Source organism: Quercus suber, unplaced genomic scaffold (genome assembly GCF_002906115.3).
Source record: "Quercus suber isolate HL8 unplaced genomic scaffold, Cork oak 2.0 scaffold_225, whole genome shotgun sequence".
In the NCBI taxonomy this organism is placed as follows: Eukaryota; Viridiplantae; Streptophyta; class Magnoliopsida; order Fagales; family Fagaceae; genus Quercus; species Quercus suber.
The window spans coordinates 438,034-460,533 of NW_027069683.1; the positions used below are offsets into that span (position 1 = coordinate 438,034).

At 35.7% G+C, this 22,500-nt stretch overlaps 3 protein-coding genes across 3 annotated transcripts; 1 reads left to right on the forward strand and 2 right to left on the reverse strand.

Annotated features, from left to right (window-relative positions):
* Positions 1 to 5,355: 5,355 nt before the first annotated feature.
* On the reverse strand, positions 5,356 to 8,335 carry LOC112025940 (cell division cycle 20.2, cofactor of APC complex-like). Its single transcript, XM_065780109.1, has 5 exons — positions 8,148 to 8,335; positions 7,435 to 7,707; positions 6,417 to 6,686; positions 5,739 to 6,320; positions 5,356 to 5,635 (listed from the first exon to the last, which is right to left on the reverse strand). Exons 1-5 carry the CDS (start codon positions 8,268 to 8,270, stop codon positions 5,495 to 5,497), a joined length of 1,389 nt encoding a protein of 462 aa, XP_065636181.1. The 5' UTR covers positions 8,271 to 8,335; the 3' UTR covers positions 5,356 to 5,494.
* Positions 8,336 to 20,297: 11,962 nt separating this feature from the next.
* Positions 20,298 to 20,705, reverse strand: LOC136070321 (protein WUSCHEL-like). Its single transcript, XM_065780127.1, has one exon. It carries the CDS (start codon positions 20,703 to 20,705, stop codon positions 20,298 to 20,300), a length of 408 nt encoding a protein of 135 aa, XP_065636199.1.
* Positions 20,706 to 20,775: 70 nt separating this feature from the next.
* LOC111987324 (protein WUSCHEL) lies at positions 20,776 to 21,978 on the forward strand. The gene is given in 2 exon segments (XM_065780128.1): positions 20,776 to 20,901; positions 21,480 to 21,978. Coding segments are annotated over 2 exon segments (516 nt in total). The 3' UTR covers positions 21,870 to 21,978.
* The last annotated feature ends 522 nt before the right edge of the window (positions 21,979 to 22,500 follow it).

The following is a 22,500-nucleotide window of genomic DNA, read 5'->3' on the forward strand; positions in this document are numbered from 1 at the left end:
ATCAATTATATTCACTCACTCACAATTCATATTAAAATAATACAACAATGTAATTGTTTCTTACATTAAATTGACTACAACCGAGGAATCTTCTTCCATAGTTACCAGCTTTTCGACTTGTTCGTAGGGCACAATGCTCAATGGTACATAAATGACCATCTTCAGCACGGTAGAAACCACTAGTTGTAGAGCCATTTGCCAGTTGATGAAGACATAGCAAAAATTTGTTACAAGCTTATAGACTAACGAATCTGTTACAGAGGCATAATTCAAATTTTCAGCATTCATTATCCTTTTGCAAAGACTCAACCATTACATTACAACTATATTACAACGAATTTTTGTTCAGTCAAAATACTGTAGAGGAAGGGTTTGAGAAGCTGTACATGCATATGCAATAAGCATTAGATATATGGCTGGCAGCCAAGAAAGTGTATTAGAAAATTTGAAAGTAGTTGACATGTGAAGGAAAGCAATTAGCATGAGAGAGATGTATCGATAAATTAACTTAACAAAACCATACATAGATTAAATGGGTCCCTCACATTTGCATTGTGGTCCATGGTCCCTCACATTTGCATTGTTCTCCACACACATACAGAGGTTGTATATAAACAACAAAAATCAAACAAGTTATAAAATATAATCAAAGAAGTGGCTTTATATAAACAAGAACTCAACAACTTCATATTGGCTGTATATAAACAACAACTCAACAACTTCATATTGTGATTAAATTAGCAACTAGTTACACAACTACTATTATAATCTTTCATGAAACAAAAGTAAGGAGAAAAAAACTCAATTCGAAGAAACATGGAATCAAGAATAGTTTAAGAAACTCAAATTCAAAGAAAGAATAAAAACCCGAAAAAGCATTAAAAAACCCAATTTCAAACCCTAGGTTTCAAAAATTAAAAACTAAAGAGGGTTTTGATCTACCTGCTGATGCTGAACAGAGGACCATGCAAGCTCAAAACCCAAGTTCAATAACCTACGGTGGCACCCAAGCGCATGCACGATCAAAACCCACCCACGATCAAAACCCAGTTCCATTGGAAAGTTTGCGAATCGAAGCCCATTGCTGAACAGAGGAGGAGCAACTGTTAGTAACTTGCTTCCTCGGCTTGGATATGAAATTAAGAGTTTCAAACGATGCTTGTTGTAGGAGTGAGTAAGTTTTGAGATTTTGGGAGTGAGAGTGAGTTTTGAGAGTGTTTGATCTGAGTGGGAGTGAGTTTTTTGCTTATTTTTGTGTTAGAGTAACGGAGAGTGGAGAGGTGGGTTACGGCTGGGTAACGGTGACAAGCACAGGTGGGCAAAGTGTCAAACTTTGAACCACAGGTAGGCACATAGAAATCGGGTCAAACCACAGGTGGGTAACTTGGATAGAAGATTGTCCACCATTCATTGAATCGTTGGTGATTCAAGATGCTATGTTGTTTTCTAATATTTAATAAAGTTCACGTATTTCTCATAAATAAAATAAAAAAATAAAAAAAGGATGTTCAGATTTCTTTGAGTATTTGATTATTCACTTAGGCGTATGCAGTCCTCTTGTTCCCAAGTTATTACTAGAAAGAATCTTATAGGGTGACCCCATAATATTGGCAAGAGATTTTGAATCTAGAATCCGCATTCTAATTGTTTGTTTGTTTGTATGTTTAGGTTCATAGTCTTAGAAATTAGAATAGAGTATGCCCATTTGGTAATTTCAAAAGAGCACCATTGTGTCTGTGTGTGACTGTGAGGCTCCCAAGTTCCAACATTTCTTTTTTGGTTTTTTTTTTTTTTAATAATATTACTAGTTGTGTTTTGTGTTTTGATGGAGGATTTTCAGCTCTTCAAGTTATGAATTCAAGTGGCTCTAAATTCATATTTGGGATATTTCATGTTTAATTTTTGTGGGATTTTTTGGGGGGGGGGGGGGGGGGGAGTTGAATCTAGGTTTTTTGGAGCTTAAATATTAGAGCATTAGCATTAGTGGTGCCAAAAATTGAGCAATTTGGCACCATAAAAAATTACTTTCTCTATTTTTTCGCCTCATTTTACAAAACACCCAATATCAGCGGTTTTATTTTAGCATTCAACACAATAAAATAATATAAACAACATAATAAAATAATGTATCTACCATAATAAACAACAACTACCACCATCTTAGCTACAGTGCACATCCATCTTTGGTTGCGCATTGTAGCTCAACAACCAAAAAATATGGCTTTTGCTCCACTGATGCATTAGCCTTTTGTTCCACTTTTGTTATATTTAGTTGCTAAATTTAGCATTTTATCTATTTGCCTCCACCAATACTAATGCTCTAAGCTTTTATTCTTGAGGTTGACATGCTAGTTTTCTAGCTCTATTTTGTGTTACACAATTTTAAATTTTAGTGCCAACTACCAATCATTTTCAAGTACTTGCTTTCTTCTTTGGCTTTGTGGGATTGTTTATACCCAATCAATTTGTTTGGCTTGTTTATAGATATCACATATGCCAAATTCTATCCCAATGGGGGTTTATGTGGGTTCTATTTGGAGAGACAACAATTCTTTTTGTCCAAGGTTTGGAACTTGGAACTTAGCTTTTTATAGCTTGGAAATTACTTGCTTTAAGAATTAGCTTATAGTGGGTTATTTATTTATTTATTTATCAATAAGCTCTAACTTTAAGTCTTTAATGACACATCTTCCCCTTATAAGAGCAAGGTGGGAGGCTAAGGACATGTGTTCAAGACCCATCGGGTGGGGCGTAACTTATTAGTAAAAACAAAATAATCATCGTAGTTTGCCATGTCCAAACCTAAAATGCTCAAAATCAACACCAACATAGGATATTAACAATTCTGGTTGGCTGCTTAGGACCACTACAAGAATTAAGTATAAAATTTGTTTTCAAGAATTGAGTTTTGACAAATACCAAATAAATATATTTTTAGAAGTTTATTTAGTAATTAATGCATTCTAAACAGGGGCATGTTTTGCTTGCATTTGCTTTCTCATGGTGGTTTCTGAAGTTGTGGGAAGTCAAGGCTAACAATTCTATAAATGCTCGGTTGATGACCTTATCTTGTTTCACCATTTTATTTTTTGCTTTTGAAAGTTGTGTAACTTGTGTTATCTAATATTGCACTTATGGCATTTGAACTTCCACCTAAAGGGGCTATTGGATAAAAAAATTGGAATTTCTTTTCACTCAAGGCCTAATTTGGTGAGAACTCTTTTTTCTAGACATTTTTCATTACTTTCCAAGTGATAACATGTCTTTACCATTATTGTTATCCTGTTTTCAATAGTCTTTTACAATGTGTTAAGACTCCATAAAGTAAGTCAATTCATGTCAATGTATTTGCTATTCATGTCAATGTATTTGGCTCAGCAACTTTGGGGATACTCCTGTTACAGGTTCCATATGAGACTCATACATGTATGTTCAAATTAAATACTTATGCTACAATATTTTCTAGTCCAATTAAAGTTAAGGCGTATATACACTTTTGGTCCCTACATTTTGGGCCATTTCTCAATTTGGTCCCTAAACTGATTTTGCTCCTAAGTCAGTTCCTGAAATCAAAAAATCGATTCTATTTTGGTCCCTGCCGTCAGCCCACTAATAGAAAAATCCTACGTGGCTAACAAAGTGCATAAGTGGCATGTTAAATGCTAACGTGGCTAATAATTTAATAATAAAAATACCACATCAGCATCCATGTCAGCATTTAAATTAATAAAAAATGCTAAGTCAGAACAAATTAAAAATAAACACTAATCTGATTAAAATATTAAAAAAAAAATTAAAAACAAATATCTGAAAACAAGAAAAATAAATTAAATTAAATCCTAACAGGAAGAACGAAGAAACCAAGAACTCAAACCTAGCAAATCAAGAACTTAAACCCAGCAAATCAAGAACTCCAAAATCAAACCCAGCCAGCCAAGAACTCAAACCCAAATCACTAGGACATAAATGAAAACAAGAAGAAAAAATTAAATTAAATACTAACAGGAAGAATGAAGAAACCAAGAACTCAAATCTCCAACAAATCAAGAACTCAAACCCAGCAAATCAAGAACACCCAAATCAAACCCAGCAATCCAAAAACTCAAACCCAAATCTTTAGTAAATCAAACCCAGTAACCCAAGAACTCAAACCAAATCTTCAGCAAATCAAACCAAAATTCGAAAACCACACCACACCACTACCACAATCAAACCCAGATCCCAAAACCACCGCCGCCACCACCAACCAACAGATCCCAAAACCACTACCACCAAAGTGAAGGAATTGGAAATGGATGAAGAAGGAGAGATTTTTTGAGACCCAACGGTTTAAGGTAGCGGCAGAGAATGGGTTTGAGTTGGAGGAGCAGTAACGACAGAGGAGTTGGCCACGGAGGAGTCGCCGATGTTGATGGGTTTGAGTTGGGTTTTGAGACCCGACGGTTTTGGGTAGCGGCGGAGAATGGGTTTGAGTTGGAGGAGCAGTAGCGGTGGAGGAGTTGTCCACGGAGGAGTCGCTGATGTCGATGTTAATGCCGCCGTGCCACCGCCGATGATGCAGATTGTAATGGGCAGAGAGAGAGAGATTCTGGGTTATGGATTCTATTCTTTTGTTCTTGTGTTTGAATATTCTGGGTTGTGGTTCAGTGTTTATGATCAAGATGAACACAGATCTTAATTGATTTTATTTTTAATTTTCTTTTTCCTCTTTTTTATTTGATTAAAACTGATAAATTATTGTTTTTTAATGTAGAAACTTACGTGGAGTTAAGTTGGCATTTTTTATTAATTTAAATGTTGACATGGATGCTGACGTGGTATTTTTATTATTAAATTATTAGCCACGTCAGCATTTAACATGCCACTTATACACTCTGTTAGAAACGTAGGATTTTTCTATTAGTGGGCTGACGGAAGAGGCCAAAATAGAATCGATTTTCTGATTTTAGAGACTGACTTAGGAGCAAAATCAGTTTAGGGACCAAATCGAGAAATGACCCAAAATGTAGGGACCAAAAGTGTATTTACACCTAAAGTTAATTCTATACCACAGTCTTCGCATTATTTTAAACAACAGTACCTAAACACCGCTACCAAACTGGCCCCTAGTTATTATAAAGGCAGTTTATACAGACTCAAAGCACACTGCTGTGTGCTTACTAGTTAGAAGCATATTTATCACTCATAAGTCTACTAGAGTGAACTTTAAGTGCACTGCTTTGCACCTTAGAACCACTCAGCTGGCCGGGGCCTTGCAATTCTCTTGGCTGCAGCTGCTCCCTTATCTGCCAAAATAACTGATGCATAAATATGACATATATCCAATCAGAGTTTGCAGAGAGACATTACATTAGTTGTCGATTCCAGAGTCCTCTGAATCATCTGATGTTGCATCTCCTTGCCTTGCAATTCTCTCGGCTGCAGCTTTGCCCACAGGGAATATCCAATTAGCGTTTGCAGAGACAATTTTGATATCTGGAGCTTTTATTTACATCTATCTGATACGAGTTACATGGGAAAAGGGCTCAGGATTTGCTTTTGGAGCAGGTTTTGCCACTTGCGGGGCCCCAAAGACATTCCAGAATTTAAGTGTTTCATCTGCTGCTGCCGTTGCCACTGTGCAACCATCTGGGCTCTGCAAAAGGTTTATATTAAGGTGAAAACATTGTCAATCCATGAAGAAAGATAAAAATTTTCAGGGAGATTAAAAAAAATTTCATGTTGAGTTCATATAATACCTGAGCCATGAAAAGAACTCTTGAAGTATGACCAGTGAGCTCTGCCATCTTCACCATTGATGGGTATTTCCAAAGAGTGAGCTGGTTCTGAGAAAACCCGTGAGAGCTAAGCAGCTCTCTCTCATTCTTGTTCCACAGTAAAGCACACACCTGAGAGCCAGTGTCCACAGAATTCAAGCATGCACCGGTATGAGTATTCCAAAACTTTATGCTCCTATCATCTCCACCTCCACCAGAGGCTAGCAAATTGCTCTGGAAAGGACACCAAGCAAGAGCTTTCACTGCAGATGTGTGCTCTTCAAGTCTGTGAAGCCACTGCGTCGCTGCATTTGAAGATGCCATTGATCTGTCCCATATGAATAGGCGATTATCATTGCCTCCACTTGCCAATTGCCGGCCTGAGGGTGACCATTTAAGCCCGCAAACCTCTTGCTCGTGACCTCTATAGGTTTCAACAATATGTGATCTGACTCTTACATCATTGTTAATGATCAGACCACACATTCCTCCGGTGGTAAGGATGTGATTGTTCCATGCCAGTGATCCAACTCTCAATCTGTGGCCACCTCTCAAAGTTCTTAGCTGCAGAAAGAACATTTACAGTGGCCAAAAAGCATTAGCAAAAATTTATAAAATAGAATTAAAAAAATAAAGAGGATCAATGAAGAATCAAGGAACCTGTCGATTAGCTGTTGAATCCCACAACTGTACTTCAGAATTGTTCAAGCCAATGGCAATGTGCTGGCCATCAGGAGCCCAGTTAACACTTGTGACAGGGCCATCTTCATCATCAATAGTGACAAGTTCTGAAGTAGAGCCATTTGAACCATCCCAGAGATAAACTGTATTTCCAAGAGCAATTGCAAGAACATTGCTGCTCCCCCAATCCAGTAAATTGAGATAGTAATCATCCACTATGTCAGGGGCATCTAATGTTCTCTCAGAAGTCTGCATAATCAAACAAAAGGAAACCAAACAAATTAGAATACAACATAGTTATCTATACTCTCATAAGGCAAACATTTGAGATTAAAATTATATACGAACCACCTTTCCGCAAATTCTTTATGTTCACTCACATCACAGAATTGATACGGCAACATAATGAACCCAAAACAATGAACTCATTTGTCTATGTTGCTACCATACATCTCAGAATATGAATATTCATATTAAATGAGCAAACAAGAGGTGTATGATGAAATAGCCTTTTTGGATGTTCATGTTATCATGTAAACAGTAAATGTCTCAATCCCGTCCTAAATATAACCAGTCCAGAAAATTTTTGTACCACAAAAGAATTAAATGCAAGACTAGAATCATAGACCCCAACTATAAACTATTTAAGCATACAAAAGGTGTGTGATGAGATAGCCTTTTGTATGTTCATTTATCATGTAAAATTATTAAATTAAATTAAGATGACTTATATCCTAACATTTTCCAATCAGGAAGATGTCTCATCCTCTAAATATAAAAAAGTCCATAAACTTTTATACCACGAAAGAATCAATACAAGACTAGAATCAAAGCCTTTTGGATGTTCATTTATCATGTAAAATTTTTAAATTAAAAGACTTATACCCTAACATTTTCCAACCGAGAAGATGTCGTCATCCTCTAAATATAACCAAGTCCATAAACTTTTATGCCACAAAAGAATCAATACAAGACTAGAATAATCATAGGCCCCCACCTGAGGAATGTGTCGCCGGGGCTTGGCAGACTTATCCTGTGGCGCAGAAGAGAAGAAATGGGGCGGGAACAACTCGACTGAAGCGGGGGGTTTGTCCTTGAAAGCAAGAATTCTAGTCCTGTTCATGTTGAAGGTCTCTGCCAAATGCTTCCTGTAGGCCTCTCTGGAGGGCGAGCTTGCAGGTGGAATCTCTTTGCCTTTCCTCCCTTCTGTCAGCATATAGTGCGCGTAATCAAAATCCATTGCTGATCGGTTTGGAATAAACCTATCCAACTGCTTGTGAGGAACAAAGATTACATCAGAATACCATAGTAGAAGACATTCCACGTTTCAAAAGATCAATATAGAAGAACTGACATCGGTTTAAGATTTCAAACGCCCCCCAAAAAAAAGGGTTTTTAAGCCAATCAATCAGAGATGCCTCATTTGAAAAATTAAGAAAGAAAGAAAAGAACAGTTTGAAATTGAATGCCTGCTTTTTGTAAAAAAAAACCCAATAAAGAATTTCATTAAAAATTGAAACTTGGGGCAAAAATCGGAATTCTCTATTCGAAGAAACCTTATTTCAAAGATCAAATTGTAGAAAACCCATGTGAAGAAATGAAATTTAAAGCAAGAAGGCACCAAAAAAAGGGCAATGGAAACAAATGGGTAAAACAGTAAAGCAAAAACAGAGATGTAAACAAAACTAAAGAAAAAATATATGAAATTACATTTTCTCTGGGCTTCTTCCTCTGAAGAAATTGTTCCTGAAGAGGGAACCGAGACTGCGACTTCAAGTATCTACTTGTAGAAGAAGAAGGAGAGGGAGAAGAATTCACAGACCCTGCATCCATAACTCTAACACAACCAACAACAACAAAAATATAGAGAGAAATAGACAATAAAGAAACAGTGAGAGAGAAAGTACAACACCCTACAAAAAAAAATTTTTGTTGAAACTAAAACAAAGAATCAAAGCCTGCAAGACAAAGAGTTAGATTAAAGAAACAAAATATGAAGAAAGAGTTGAAGAAGAAGAAGAGCCTGTTATTGTGAATATTTGAGCGCTTATGAACTGTACGTACGTCCCTGCGAGAGAGAGAGAGAGAGTTTTGATTGAGGTTTGTTCTTCGCGATGCTCTTTTGCCTGATTTAGGTGATTTATCTTTTTTTGAAAGTTGCAACGACTATATTCCTGAGGTAGCCGTTGTAATTCCGTGTTGACGAAAATATCCCTTTTCTCCATATGTAATTCCCCACATGCCCAACATAAATCACCCCAGACGTCGAAGAGATTGGAATTTTCCTTTTTTTCGAGAATTAAGATATTGGAACATTGGTTTATGAATTATTTTAAGAAACACTTTATTGAAAAATGATAAAATAACTAATTTTATTGAAAGTTTTTTTTATATTTTTCATGAAAATGATGTCAAAATTTTCCTATTATGATTTATTAACAATTACTCTAAATACACCATTAACATGGCACTTCATTCTCATAAATAAATAAATAAATAAATAAACCACAATTAAAATAGGCCACGTTAACGAGTGTCCTTAGAACAATTGTTAAGAGCATCCGTAGCAGATGTTCTAAAAATTATGTCATTTTACCACACCAAAGGCTTACTTTATTATTTTACCACATCATTTTACAACATCCCATTTATCAGATGTTTTATAATTCAATTCTATACATTAAAATAATATTTACTACACATTAAAATAATATTTATTACAACTCATCAACACAATCTACACATTAAAAGAAAAAAATTTTGCCACATGCATTCCGTACCGTGGCAAATTTGCCACGGTACTGTTCAATGTTGCAAAAAAATTAATATATGCCACATCTACTAAATAGGCTAAAATTGGGTTTGGTGTGGGATATGTGCCAAATATTTAACATTTGGCACATATCCCACATCTAGTGTGGATGCTCTAATAAACTATATTAGAAAAGTTTTTAACACTACTTTCATAGTAAATATAAAAGCTATCGGAAAATTAATTGTTCTATTATTTTCTCATAAAATGTTTCTAAAAATAATTCTTAAACCATGCCCTTAAGGCATTCATTAACATTTCATTTATAAAATTTATTTTTGATCAAATAGTCATTTACTAATATTTATACCCGTTATTAAAGTCAAAATTTGTCTTTTGAAAGTTTCTCCCTTTAGTTGATCAATTCAAAATGAGCATTAAGATGCTTAGATGGTTTGTGGGTTCCATTTAGTTTAACTGGTAAAGTTTCTGATGGTTGTATAAGAGATTTAAGGTTCAATTCCCGCCTATACCAAAAACTGATTAGTGTCTTGGTTTGATGATAAAGAGCTATTTTCAGGAGCGGACGCCATAGATTAAAACTCTCTTTAAAAAAAAAAAAAATGCTCAGACGGTTTGTATCTAAATGGCTATTCAAACCATCAGTAATAGCGGGTTATTATCATTGTTGTCCAATGTTTTTAATACCAAAAAAAAAAAAAAAATTTAGAATTTTTTTTTTTAAGCAATTTGTTTTAAACATGGGATTAAATGACAAGGCACCTCAGATGTTTATAAACATGCGGTGTAAGCTTTTGAAAGAGGACAATTCTTTGATTAATAGATTTTACAGTACTCTAACACAATATTACTCCCTCCTCAGACATTCGTTGTTAAAATATATTTAAATATATTATTAATATACTATATTTTGGGTTTGGAAAGTACTATATTAAGAGCTTCATATTCTACAAGCAATGTAGGCCTATAAGGATAATCAGTAAGATGACTGAGCTTTTTTATCTTGGAAATAAAATGCAAAAATTATTTATTTACTAAATCGGATAAATTTGTAGATAGAGTATATTGTCTCAAGCTAATGACTTGGTCTACGCCTTAATTCCGCTACCTAAAAACATTCATGAATTGATAGTAATTTTTTTATCATGTTATAAATTGTACTTTAAGCACCAATGAAATTATAATATCTCCTGTAGGGTTGGTTTTTGTAGCCCAAGCCCAAAGGATATGAGTTAAAGGCCCAACGAACCCAGAACAATGAATTTATAGAGAGTGGGCGAAAGAGCTGGGCTGGTTATGAAGTAGACAGTGGTGGGCTAGATTACTTGCAGTGATGATAACATGAACTAATGCTTTAACAACTCCATGCATGAATGTCCGAAGAGATGTTTTATTAAGTGAGCGGTGATTACAGCATTCAGAGTTACAGTAAAGCTTTTCTCTCTCTTTTTCCCTCTCTTCTCCGTCCCCCATTATCAGGGACCCTTCTTCTTTATATAGCATCCCCTCCTATCATCTCCATCGTCCACCTGTTCTTCATCCGCGCATCTACTCAAGTGCATGTCACGTCATGTGTCTACTTTAATTCTTTGTGAGTGGCGGTAGCTGAGGTTGCACTGTTCAGGGGTCTTTTCCACATAAATGCGGCCAGAAAAGCTGTTGCAGCGCATTAAATGCAGTGGTGGCAGCTTTTCCTTTAGATATTTTTCTTTAGTTCTGATCATCTCTAGATCCACTCAGAACTTATCATTATCATTAAGATTGTTAGGAAGGTTATTCAGGCCTTCCACACGTTTGTTTGATCAAGGCTATTCGTGGTCGAGGAGAAGGACGTCCTCGGACCAGCAGTGACCTCTTCGGACGGTATTCCCCCTTTACTTCTGGGCTTCCTGCCTTCAGATGGGCCGTCCCAACCACCTATTGCTCCTCGAAAATATAATAGTCCTTAACAGGGCACCCCGGACCCATTAAGTAGCTCTGGGCTTTTACTCCCACACATCTCCTAATTTTATTTTTGGTTTATGATGAAATCTAATTTTAATGAGATGTTATTATTTAAATGATAATTTTGAATATTATAAAATTTAATTTATTTATCAATTATTATTCCCACAAAAGAAAAAAAAAAAAAAAAAACACCCGCAAACCACACCCACATCACAAAAAAACCTTAAACATCACCAAAAAAACAAACACATGACTAGTCGAAAAGGTACACCCACAAAAAGAGACCTTTCAAAGTAAAATAGAAAGAGAAATAAAAAGAAAAATATAAAAGGAGTGGTTGGTTCACCAAGGGTTATGTTGGGCAAGGGGTACTTGGTGTGAATGGATGCTTCAGGTGTATTATTAAGAAAGAAGTCTCTGGAAATTGGAAGAGAGAACTTTGAGAGAAAAAGAGAAATTCTCATTCATCAAGATAAGAAAATGTACAAGTGAGTGATTAGATATATAAATCCCCTGTTTCTATATATACCTAACAGAGGAGTTAAGACTTAAAACAGAAAATTAACCAACTTCCTAATCTAACGGGATTACAACTGCACTATCAGATGCATGCCAAGTGGACTTCTAATACAACAAATTGAGACTTAAGTTACACATATGCTAGGCACGTGATTTCATTAAACTACAATCTCCCGTTTTGTTCTTCAGCTTTGTTTTGTTCTTTTAATTTCACGCGTGTCGTTTTGCCTTGCACTTGACAATTGGTTTTGCCATTTTCATCTAACTCAGCTCCAGCTTCAACACTCCCCCTCAAGTCCTGAACTTCAAGTTTTGAGACTTGACCTTCTTGATCTGAAGCTTGATCTATGATTTGTGTCTTTACATCCCTGGAAACAAAAATGTCCTTCAAGCCTAATTTTCTAGCAAGCCTTGTAAAAGCTAAGAAGCCCAATGCTTTGGTAAAAATATCTGCCACTTGTGAGTTGCTAGCAACATGAAACGTTTTAATCATACCCTCCATGATCTTATCCCTTACCAAATGACAATCAACCTTGATATGTTTTGTCCTCTCATGGAAGACTGGATTTGCAGCTATATGCAAGGCTGCCTGATTATCACAGAATAACATAACTGGTCTTGCATGATTCACCTTTAAATCCTTAAGTATTTGTAGCACCCAAGTAACTTCACACACCACACTTGCCATAGCTCTGTACTTAGCTTCAGCTGAGGACCTTGAAACAACACCTTGCTTCTTAGACCTCCAAGAAATTAATGATTCCCCCAAGAAAATAGCATAACCAGTTAAGGACCTCCTAGTGTCAGGACATCTAGCCCAATCTGCATTGTAGAGGGACTTAATGTGCAGATCAAATCAGCTTAGAAAGAAAATGCCTCTTCCTGGTGAGCTTTTTATATATTGAAGTACTCTGTTGGCAGCTAGTAAATGGGGCTCTCTTGGCTGTGATACAAACTGACTCAGCCTGTGCACAGCATAGGTGATGTCTGGCCTTGTCAAAGTGAGGTACAAGAATCTCCCAATAAGTCTCCTAAACTGAGCGAGATCTATCAATGGCTTTCCCTCATATTTGGACAGCTTCAAGTTCTGTTCCATGGGAAACTTGACTGGTTTGGAACCTAGAAAACCTGTATCCTCCAAAATTTCCAAGGCATACTTCCGTTGGTTCAAGCTTATACCTGCATCAATTCTAGCCACTTCAAGTCCTAAGAAATACCTTAGAGACCCCAGGTCCTTTAAACCAAATCTGTCATCAAGAACCTTCTTCAAATGTTGAACACAAGTTGGATTATTACCAGTCAACAATATGTCATCTACATAAACCAAAAGCACTGTGAATGAAGATTCTTGTGTGTGTGTAAACAGGGAATAATCAGATTTTGATTGAATGAAGCCCATTTGCATAATGGTGGATGAAAACTTCTCAAACCATTTTCTAGAAGCTAGTTTCAATCCATAAAGGCTCTTATTCAATTTACATACCAAATGCTCCCCCTTGCTGTGAAAACCAAGTGGTAAACACATATAAACATCCTCAACCAACTCACCATGGAGAAAAGCATTATTGACATCCATTTGGTGAAGAAACTACCTATTCACAGCAGCCAAAGACAAGACAATCCTGACTAAAACTAATTTAGCAACTAGACTAAAAGTCTCTGAATTGTCTAAACCAAGCTTTTGGATAAAACCCTTGGCAACCAAACGAGCTTTGTACCTCTTTATAGAACCATTTGAGTGATATTTAACCCTATATACCCATTTACAACCAATGGAAGACTTACCAGCAAGTAAAGGGTTAGTGTCCAAGTATTATTGAGTTCTAAAGCTTCAATTTCCTTGTCCATGGCAGCTCTCCACTCAGGAAACTTAACTGCTTGAGAAAATGAAACAGGTTCTGATGGGACAGAACTAACAGCCATGAGAAAGGATGCAAACTAAGGTCCAAGATGTGAGTAACTTATAACCTTTAAAATGTCATAAGGCAAGCCAGAAGCAGGCTTGGTACTAACTGCTTTACAAAAATAATCAGAGAGGTAAGCAGGTGGGTGATGAGGTCTGGTTGATTTTCTTAAGATAGGTAAAGAAGATGAGGAAATAGGTAGAGAGTGATCAATGGAAGGTGGTGAGGAAGGAGTGACAGAATCCAAAACTGAAGGTAAAGGCACATCAGTTTGAGAATTATCCAAAGCTGAAGGCAAAAGCACATCAAGTTGGGAATCACATTGGGAACAATTAGAATCAGGTGGATTAGGAGTAATGATTGAATCAGCTTGAGGGTTAGGAGGATCTGAAAAATGAGGTGCAGCAGAAATATAAGATGCATCAGAAACATAATGTGGGAACACAAAAGAATCAATATAAGAAGTGGAAGGGTAATCTGATATGACAAAAGGAAAAATATGTTCATAAAAGATGATGTCCCTTGAAATATGAACAAAATTGGATTCAAGATCAAGAACCTTGTATCCTTAATGCCATGAGTATAGCCTAAGAAAACACATTTTCTGGCCCTAGGTGCAAATTTGTGCCTATTATGTGATAAAGTGGATATGAAACACAAACAACCAAAACACCTTAAATGATTATAAGGTGGAGAAGACTTAAAAAGTAATTCATAGGGACTTTTGTTGTGAAGAGATTTAGAAGGCAGTCTATTAATAAGATAGACAGCAGTAAGAATGCAATCACCCCATAAGCACAAAGGCAAGTTTGATTGAAATTTTAATGCTCTTACAACATTGAGAATGTGTTGATGCTTCCTCTCAACAATGGCATTTTGTTGGGGAGTATCAACACAGGACAATTGATGCAAGATGCCTTTGGAATGAAAGAAATTCCTTAAGAAAAATTATGTACCATTGTCACTCCTAATAGTCTTAACAGAAGCATGAAATTGAGTATGAACCATGTTAACAAAATTAGGAATGAAAAACTGAGTATCAGATTTATTCTTAAGAAGATAAACCCAAGTACAATGAGAGAAATCATCAACAATTGTTAAGAAATACCTAAAACCTTCAACAGTACAAGTGAAAAAAGGACCCCACAAGTCACAATGAACAAGTTCAAAAGGTTGAACAGATACATGACTGCTAGAAGGAAAAGGTAACCTTTTGTGCTTAGAAAAATGACAAACCTCACAACAATCTGACTTATTAAAAGCTTCAAAACCTACAAATTTATTCAACAAAGAAGGCTTTGAAAATGAAGGATGGCCCAATCTGCTGTGCCATAAAGTGGAAGAAGAATGGCCAGTAGAAGCAACCAAGGCAGTAGGAGCAATCTAAGAAGCAGGAGCTTGCAACAGATATAGCCCTTGACATTCTTTACCCAGACCAATCATACTCCATTGAGCAAGGTCCTGGATAAAACACCAATGTCCAAGAAATATAAGGCAACAAGAAGATTGTTGTGTAAGTTTGCTTATGGAAATGAGATTAAAACTAAAAGTAGGAACACACAAAACATTTGTAAGTGTTAAAGTGGGTGAAATCTGCACAATGCCTATATGTGTTACTAAAGCCTGATCACCATTTGGCAAGAAAACATAAGAATGGACAGTAGAAGTGATTGTAGTAAGTTGTGACACTGAATGGACCATGTGGTCAGTAGCACCAGTGTCCAAAATCCAATCATTAGACTTAAAAACAGGTTTATTAGCAATATAGGCAGAAAAAACAGAATGTGTGAAATTTGGGGGAATCCAAAAAGGATTACCTGAAAAATTTGAAGCATCAACAGTAGAAGAAGAAGCTGAGTTAGGTGTTAAGGCAGGTTGAATAGCAGGAGCAGATGTCATAACAATAGCTACTTGATGAGCAGTAGAAGTACCAATGCCTGAACCAGAAGTTGTGACTGCTTTCAAATAGTTAAAAAGTTGCTTACATTGAACCTGAGAGATGGGACACTGAGGCTAACAACCTTGGACAAAAGTCTGTGGGGAAGCAAACATAGCACCAAAAGAAGGCTGTGAAGGCTATGAAGGAAATCCAACTTCAAAGTGAAAACTATGATTAGGGAAGCCAGCATTATTTTGGATCAAATTTGGATTGCCCAAGGCAAAACCATCCAAATTGCCAAAATTTTCAGAAGGTAAAAATGCTGAAACTTGATTAGCCATAGCTTGATTGCTTCCCTTATGCTTGTAGCCTGGAGGATACCCATGTAATTTATAACACTTGTCTGCAATATGACCACTAAGGTCACAGTAAGTACAGATGGGTCTCTCCTTCTTAAAATGACCTTTATTACCACGATTGCCTCGGTTCTGTCCTTGATTGCCATTAAAACCCTTAGCATGAGTAGCAAACATAGCAGTAGCCTCAGCAGGATAGACTACATTAACTCCATGTCCAAAACTCCTTCTCTTTTCTTTTGGCAAGATTAAAGAACAGACCTTGCTAATATATGGAAAAGGCTCAAGCAACAAAATCTAGCCTATAATGTTTCCATAACTATCATTTAATCCCATCATAAAGCGAAAAACATGCTCCTTATGCTGTGCTTCCAATTGAGAAGCCTTAGAACCACATGTGCAATCACAATTGCATACAGTGAAAGGTTGAAAATTGATAAACTCATCCCACAATGTTTTAAACCTAGTGAAGTATGAACTTACTGTGAGTGTACCTTGAGAAAGACGAGCAATTTTCTTTTGCAGCTCAAATTGCCTTGGAGTATTGCCCTGTGAAAGTCTGTCTCTGAGATCAATCCATAAATCCCTTGCAGTGTTGATATATATCACACTTGCCTTGAGATCCATGCTGAGAGAATTGGTCAGCCATGAGAGCACAGTGGTATTACACCTACTCCAAGAGTTGTACAATGGAGGTAAGATCTGGTTGAGGAATCAAACCATTCACAAAACCAAATTTTTTTCATGAACTTAGGGCCAAGAACACTGATCTCGCCCAACTCAAATAGTTCTCTGGACCAATTAACGGCTGCGAAGTAAGAACTATTCCTGGACTCTTAGTGGTTGGAAGAAAATAAGGGTTGTTAGCAGATTCATCTGCCATTGTTGTGCTTGTAGAAGGCACAGATTGAGTGGAAGACTATGCTTGATTTGTTGTTGAATCAGAAGCCATGAAGACTAGAACTTCAAGCAAATCAAAAGGAAAAGAAAGAAATTTGAAGACCAAAAACTGTTTGACAACAACGAAAATGAAAGAAACTCACAAATAAGAAGAAAAGAAAGAATTTCGAAGACCAAAATCTGTTTGGCAACAACGAAACTCAAAGAAACTCAAAGAAAATCTTGCTCCGATACATATTAGAAGAAGGTTCTAGAAATTGAAGAGAGAACTTTGAGAGAAAAAGAGAAATTCTCATTCATCAAGATAAGAAAATGTACAAGTGAGTGATTAGATATATAAATCCCTGTTTCTATATATACCTAACAGAGGAGTTAAGACTTAAAACAGAAAATTAACAACTTCCTAATCTAACGGGATTACAACTGCACTATCAGATGCATGCCAAGTGGACTTCTAATACAACAAATTGAGACTTAAGTTACACATATGCTAGGCACGTGATTTCATTAAACTACAATCTCCGTTTTGTTCTTCAGCTTTGTTTTGTTCTTTTAATTTCACGCGTGTCGTTTTGCCTTGCACTTGACAATTGGTTTTGCCATTTTCATCTAACTCAGCTCCAGCTTCAACATGTATTATTCAATTTGTATTACCAACCCAACCCCTTTCGCATGAGCATCAGAATTTAACCTTTTCTTCTGCCTTTCACAAGCTTTATGGTTCTGAACCAGTAAAAGACATTCTTGCCTTCATCTTACTTTCACGAGCTTAATTTGTATATCTAAATTTTATCCATAATTTATACGCATAAGATTACATTATGTTGGTTAGTGGCTGTATGTGGGCAAAGTGAGTCATTACCGAATGTAGTTGCTGTGTGTGAGGTTATAATTATTATGGACAAACAAAGTGTATGTTGTGAACCTTTAGATAAAAAGATAACCAATGACTAGCGCTAGCTGAATGGTAGAGCAAGAGATGCAGTCACCTAAGGTCCCAAGTAAAAAAGGCACCCAAATTTTAACCAATATAGTTATTTATAATCAATAAATAAAATAATATTTTTTTACCAGATGAAAAACAAATAAAAAATAGAGAAAAATGCAATGTCTACAATATTTTTCACAACACTTTTACAACTAATGCTAAGTAACAAGTTCTTACAGCCTGTTATTGATGGCAAAAAAAATAATTATAGTAATATTTTCAAATAGAAAACAAAAACAACTTAAAACCTAGGATTTGTTGTAAAAAATATTGTAAATGTTGCATTTCTTAAATAAAAAAAAAGAATAATAATAAGAGTTGAATTAGCAAACTTTTACTAGTTTTCATCTAAGTCTACCACTAACACCGCTCTTTTACTTACCACTATCAATTTGCTACATCAACAAATATGAATGATTTTGTCAAATTCTTTTTTTCTATAAAATTTCTATTAAAAAAAAATTATATTTAGTTCATATTAATTAGTAATAATTTTGCATCTAAAACGAGATAATCAATTTTCGTCCTAAACTCCCAAATGCATCAAGCCACCCTGCCAATGACTTCATGATTTCTTGTTACATTCATTTGTGTAGTGCATGTATTCATCCTTTAAACAAATTAAAGTCAATCGAACTAAGAGAGCTGTCTAGAGTATGTACTTTGTATATAGCCTATAGGCAGTAATTAAGAAGATGCTGGTGGTCAGATTAATATTCTAGTCGGCAAAAAAAGAGTACTAATTGGTGTACTTTGTTGAAAGAACAAATAGGTTAGGAAATTTGGGACTCTCAAGCCCATTTGGTTCACGTGGAATGAATGCAAGAGTGAAATCCTTTTCCACTCTTGCAAAAGTTGGTGAATGAATCCTTTTCCAGAAGTTGGCAGTGTCAGTTGACCTCAAGATGAGGGCTGGAAATATTGAATAATACTCGATAAGAGTCAATATTATTCTCATTTTTTTCCCTCAAGGAATTTCATTCCATCTTAGAAGACGAAGAGGGGTTCATTTTGTGATTCTATAGATAGAAGTGAATAATTAGGATAGTTCCCAAAATATTTGGTGAAGAATAGATACATCTAAAAACTATATAGTTTTTAGAGGAGATTATAAAAGGCCCGAGGCTTGATGTATTTCACTATTTCCAAGGTTTTATTTGAAGTCTTCACATTAGTAAGTAGTCCAATACACTTAGGGCCTGTTTAGATTCCGCTTATTACTGAAAACTAAAAATATTGTAGTGAAATAATTTTTAAATATATGAATAGTGCCTTAGGACCCAGTTTTAAAGTTAAATTTGCTGAAATCCGTACTTGCGGATCCCATGAACAATACACGGGACTCATAGAAAAATACCAAACGCAGAGAGAGAAATAATTTCAATGCAATCCAAACTCAACCTTACTCTTGACTAGTATAAAATCACACACTAGTAATAATGAGTTGGATATATTCTTAATAGGGTAAATGATGTTGCATATAATTAAGTTAATCCACACAGTTTCGTACACACGTCTCAAAATAGGAAAACTGTGTGAATAAGAGTATGTAATAAACACTATTTTTTTTTCTTTTTAATATCATGATGAGTTATATATATATATATATATACACACTTCAAAACAGTACATCATTACTAAAAATTATTTTGTGCCAAATTAAACTAATGAGTATGTATGGTATTTATAACTTTGAAATGGTAGTGGTACTAGTGAGATAAGTCAAGGATTGTGCCAATGTGCAACTTGGCTTGGGCACTATAAAACCCACATTTCATTTGATAGCTTTGAGAGGAAAACAAATAACATTGCTGTTTCTACGAAATGGGTTCAAACTTCAAAATATATACCACTTCCTGTGCCTTATAACTGCAGACGCATATGTGCTTTCACATTCTCGTATTTTCATCATACTTCCTCTAACAGTCCCTTTCCATTCTCATAATAGAGTATTTCTTTATACCATTGGATTGGATATCATTGCCAATTCTTTTCACTGTGTACACAGCACCATATGATACCCAGAAAACCTATGCAGTGTTAGATTAGGCGCACCAGCACTAGCCACACCTAAAATCTCTGTCGAGAATTCACTTTTCCACGCAATGTGCATGCGCGTGAAAGCTACTGAAGCATTAATCAATTCAGTGAAGGTGACAGAAAGCCATTTTTTCAAGTTTTAACCTCCACAAATCTTGCACTATCTGATAATGTGCAAGCTAAAACTTAACAAAAGACGTGGTCTTCTAGGAGCTCACAATATGTATAAACTACAAAGTAGGTCTTAATAAATATCCTAATCATTACTATATGATTGTTTGTGTCCTTAATCCATTCATTATAGCAAATTATCATGGAATATTCTTTCAAAAGAGACAAAGGAAAAGCTAAATTAATCACCCATTAAGTTCTTTGCATTACACGTCAACTTCACAATTAGTACTTTGAACTAATTATAAAATGAGTGTCAAATTAATTAGGCCCAGTTGGCAAACTACCCTTACTTAGCAATTTAGCATAGACATTGGCAAAGCCAAGTACGTACATAGTAGCAAATTCAGAAAACAAACATTAATAATTATGGTGGGTCTAATCTAATGGTAGGGTGAAGATCTGTGAGAGTAGGAGTTGAGGCTAAGCTCGAGGGAAGTACGAGACCCACTGATTCCATCATCTGCAGAGCGATAACAGCTGGTGTAGTTGTACCCATTATTGGTGGTGTAAGGGTTCATGTTGCAGAAGCCATTGATGTCTTCAGCATGCATGGGGAACAGTGGGAGAGTTTCTTTCTCACAAGCTTCTTCATCTTCTTCTTCTTCTTCTTCTTCTTCTTGTACTCCTAAGTTTTCTTCCATTAATCTTCTCTTATCAAAGAGGGTACTGTAGGATGAAGAATAGGGATCAACCCCTACACATCCAAAGTTTTGCCCCATAGATCCACCAACACCACCATTGTTACCTCCATTTGATATTGAGCAGTCCTGTTTGAGACAAATAAGCATTAAAGAGAAGAGTCTTAAAAAGGCTAGCAAGAAAGATATATATATATATATATATATATATAAGATTATAATGTGGGTGTGGTTTGCAGGGGTCTCTGCTTCATCTTCATCATCTGGGGTGATTTCTGTTGGGCATATGGGGAATTATGGATATGGATCAGTGATTATGGAGAAAAGCTTAGGTAAGTATCTATAGGTTTGGCACTTTGTCCCTCAGAGTTATGATGAAAATTGGTTACTGAGTTATTAAGGTTTTTTTTTTTTTTTTTTTTTTTCAGAGTTATACAAGTTCTTGTAGTTTAAATCATCTCTTTTGCAAGTTGCAACATATAGAAATGGCAAGAAACTCGACATAATTAAACTTGAGACCATGTGTATCATATATATATAGTGCAAGTTGATCACACCAAGTACTGTACAGACAGCACTTTTGGTATCTGGTTTCAATAAAAGGGAGAGACAAGCTAGACAATCCTTCTTCAGACCCTTAAAATATCTATAAAAGAAGAAGAATATCTATTCAGTTTCCTTCTTATAAACAGTAAAAATTAAAGCTTTCAAGAAGAGAAATCAATTTCATTTTGGGCTAAACTAATTAGAGGAAAAAACAATGCAGTGCACAAGACTATAGTTAAAATGGTAATATATTGTGAAAAAAGTAGCAACTTTTCTATTTATTAGAGTCCTTTTATAATCTTATATATATATATATATATATCTTTCTTGCTAGCCTTTTTAAGACTCTCCTCTTTAATGCTTATTTGTCTCAAACAGGACTGCTCAATATCAAATGGAGGTAACAATGGTGGTGTTGGTGGATCTATGGGGCAAAACTTTGGATGTGTAGGGGTTGATCCCTATTCTTCATCCTACAGTACCCTCTTTGATAAGAGAAGATTAATGGAGGAAAACTTAGGAGTACAAGAAGAAGAAGAAGAAGAAGAAGAAGAAGATGAAGAAGCTTGTGAGAAAGAAACTCTCCCACTGTTCCCCATGCATGCTGAAGACATCAATGGCTTCTGCAACATGAACCCTTACACCACCAATAATGGGTACAACTACACCAGCTGTTATCGCTCTGCAGATGATGGAATCAGTGGGTCTCGTACTTCCCTCGAGCTTAGCCTCAACTCCTACTCTCACAGATCTTCACCCTACCATTAAATTAGACCCACCATAATTATTAATGTTTGTTTTCTGAATTTGCTACTATGTACGTACTTGGCTTTGCCAATGTCTATGCTAAATTGCTAAGTAAGGGTAGTTTGCCAACTGGGCCTAATTAATTTGACACTCATTTTATAATTAGTTCAAAGTACTAATTGTGANAAAAAAAAAAAAAAAAAAAAAAAAAAAAGAGAGAGAGAAGGTAAGTACAAGAATATCTGGCTTTTGGGCCTAGTAAAAAAACTAGGATATGATCTCCATATTAAAAGAAGAAAATCACATACATTGCCCATTCATTCATTCATTCAAAAGTCTATCTTGATATTCTTGTACTTACCTTCTCTCTCTCTTTTTTTTTTTTTTTTTTTTTTTTTTTGTCTGAGTTATTCTTGTACTTACTTATGAGTGACAGAACTGTAAATGACTTTGATGATGAACTCCCTTTACATTACATTACATGGTCCCAAACTACGCATGAGGCTTTTCTGTTAGGGTTTCTGTTTTTTCGTTTTGTTACACTATCTTAAGCTCGTATCCTCTCTAGGAATTTCAGGAATTCGAGCTTTTTCCTGATTTTACTATTGAGGCAATTGGGGGATTACTTAGCGGTAGCTGCAGTGGAAGGCTA

What these genes read in the sequence shown, in the direction of transcription:
- LOC112025940 (XM_065780109.1), bottom strand. Translation starts at nt 8,270, where the DNA reads ATGGATGCAGGGTCTGTGAATTCTTCTCCCTCTCCTTCTTCTTCTACA. An exon ending in CCCGGCGACACATTCCTCAG is followed by an intron (nt 6,687 to 7,434) that starts GTGGGGGCCTAT and finishes TTGATTATGCAG; the next exon opens with ACTTCTGAGAGAACATTAGA. An exon ending in ATTCAACAGCTAATCGACAG is followed by an intron (nt 6,321 to 6,416) that starts GTTCCTTGATTC and finishes TTCTTTCTGCAG; the next exon opens with CTAAGAACTTTGAGAGGTGG.
- LOC136070321 (XM_065780127.1), bottom strand. Translation starts at nt 20,705, where the DNA reads ATGCTTATTTGTCTCAAACAGGACTGCTCAATATCAAATGGAGGTAAC.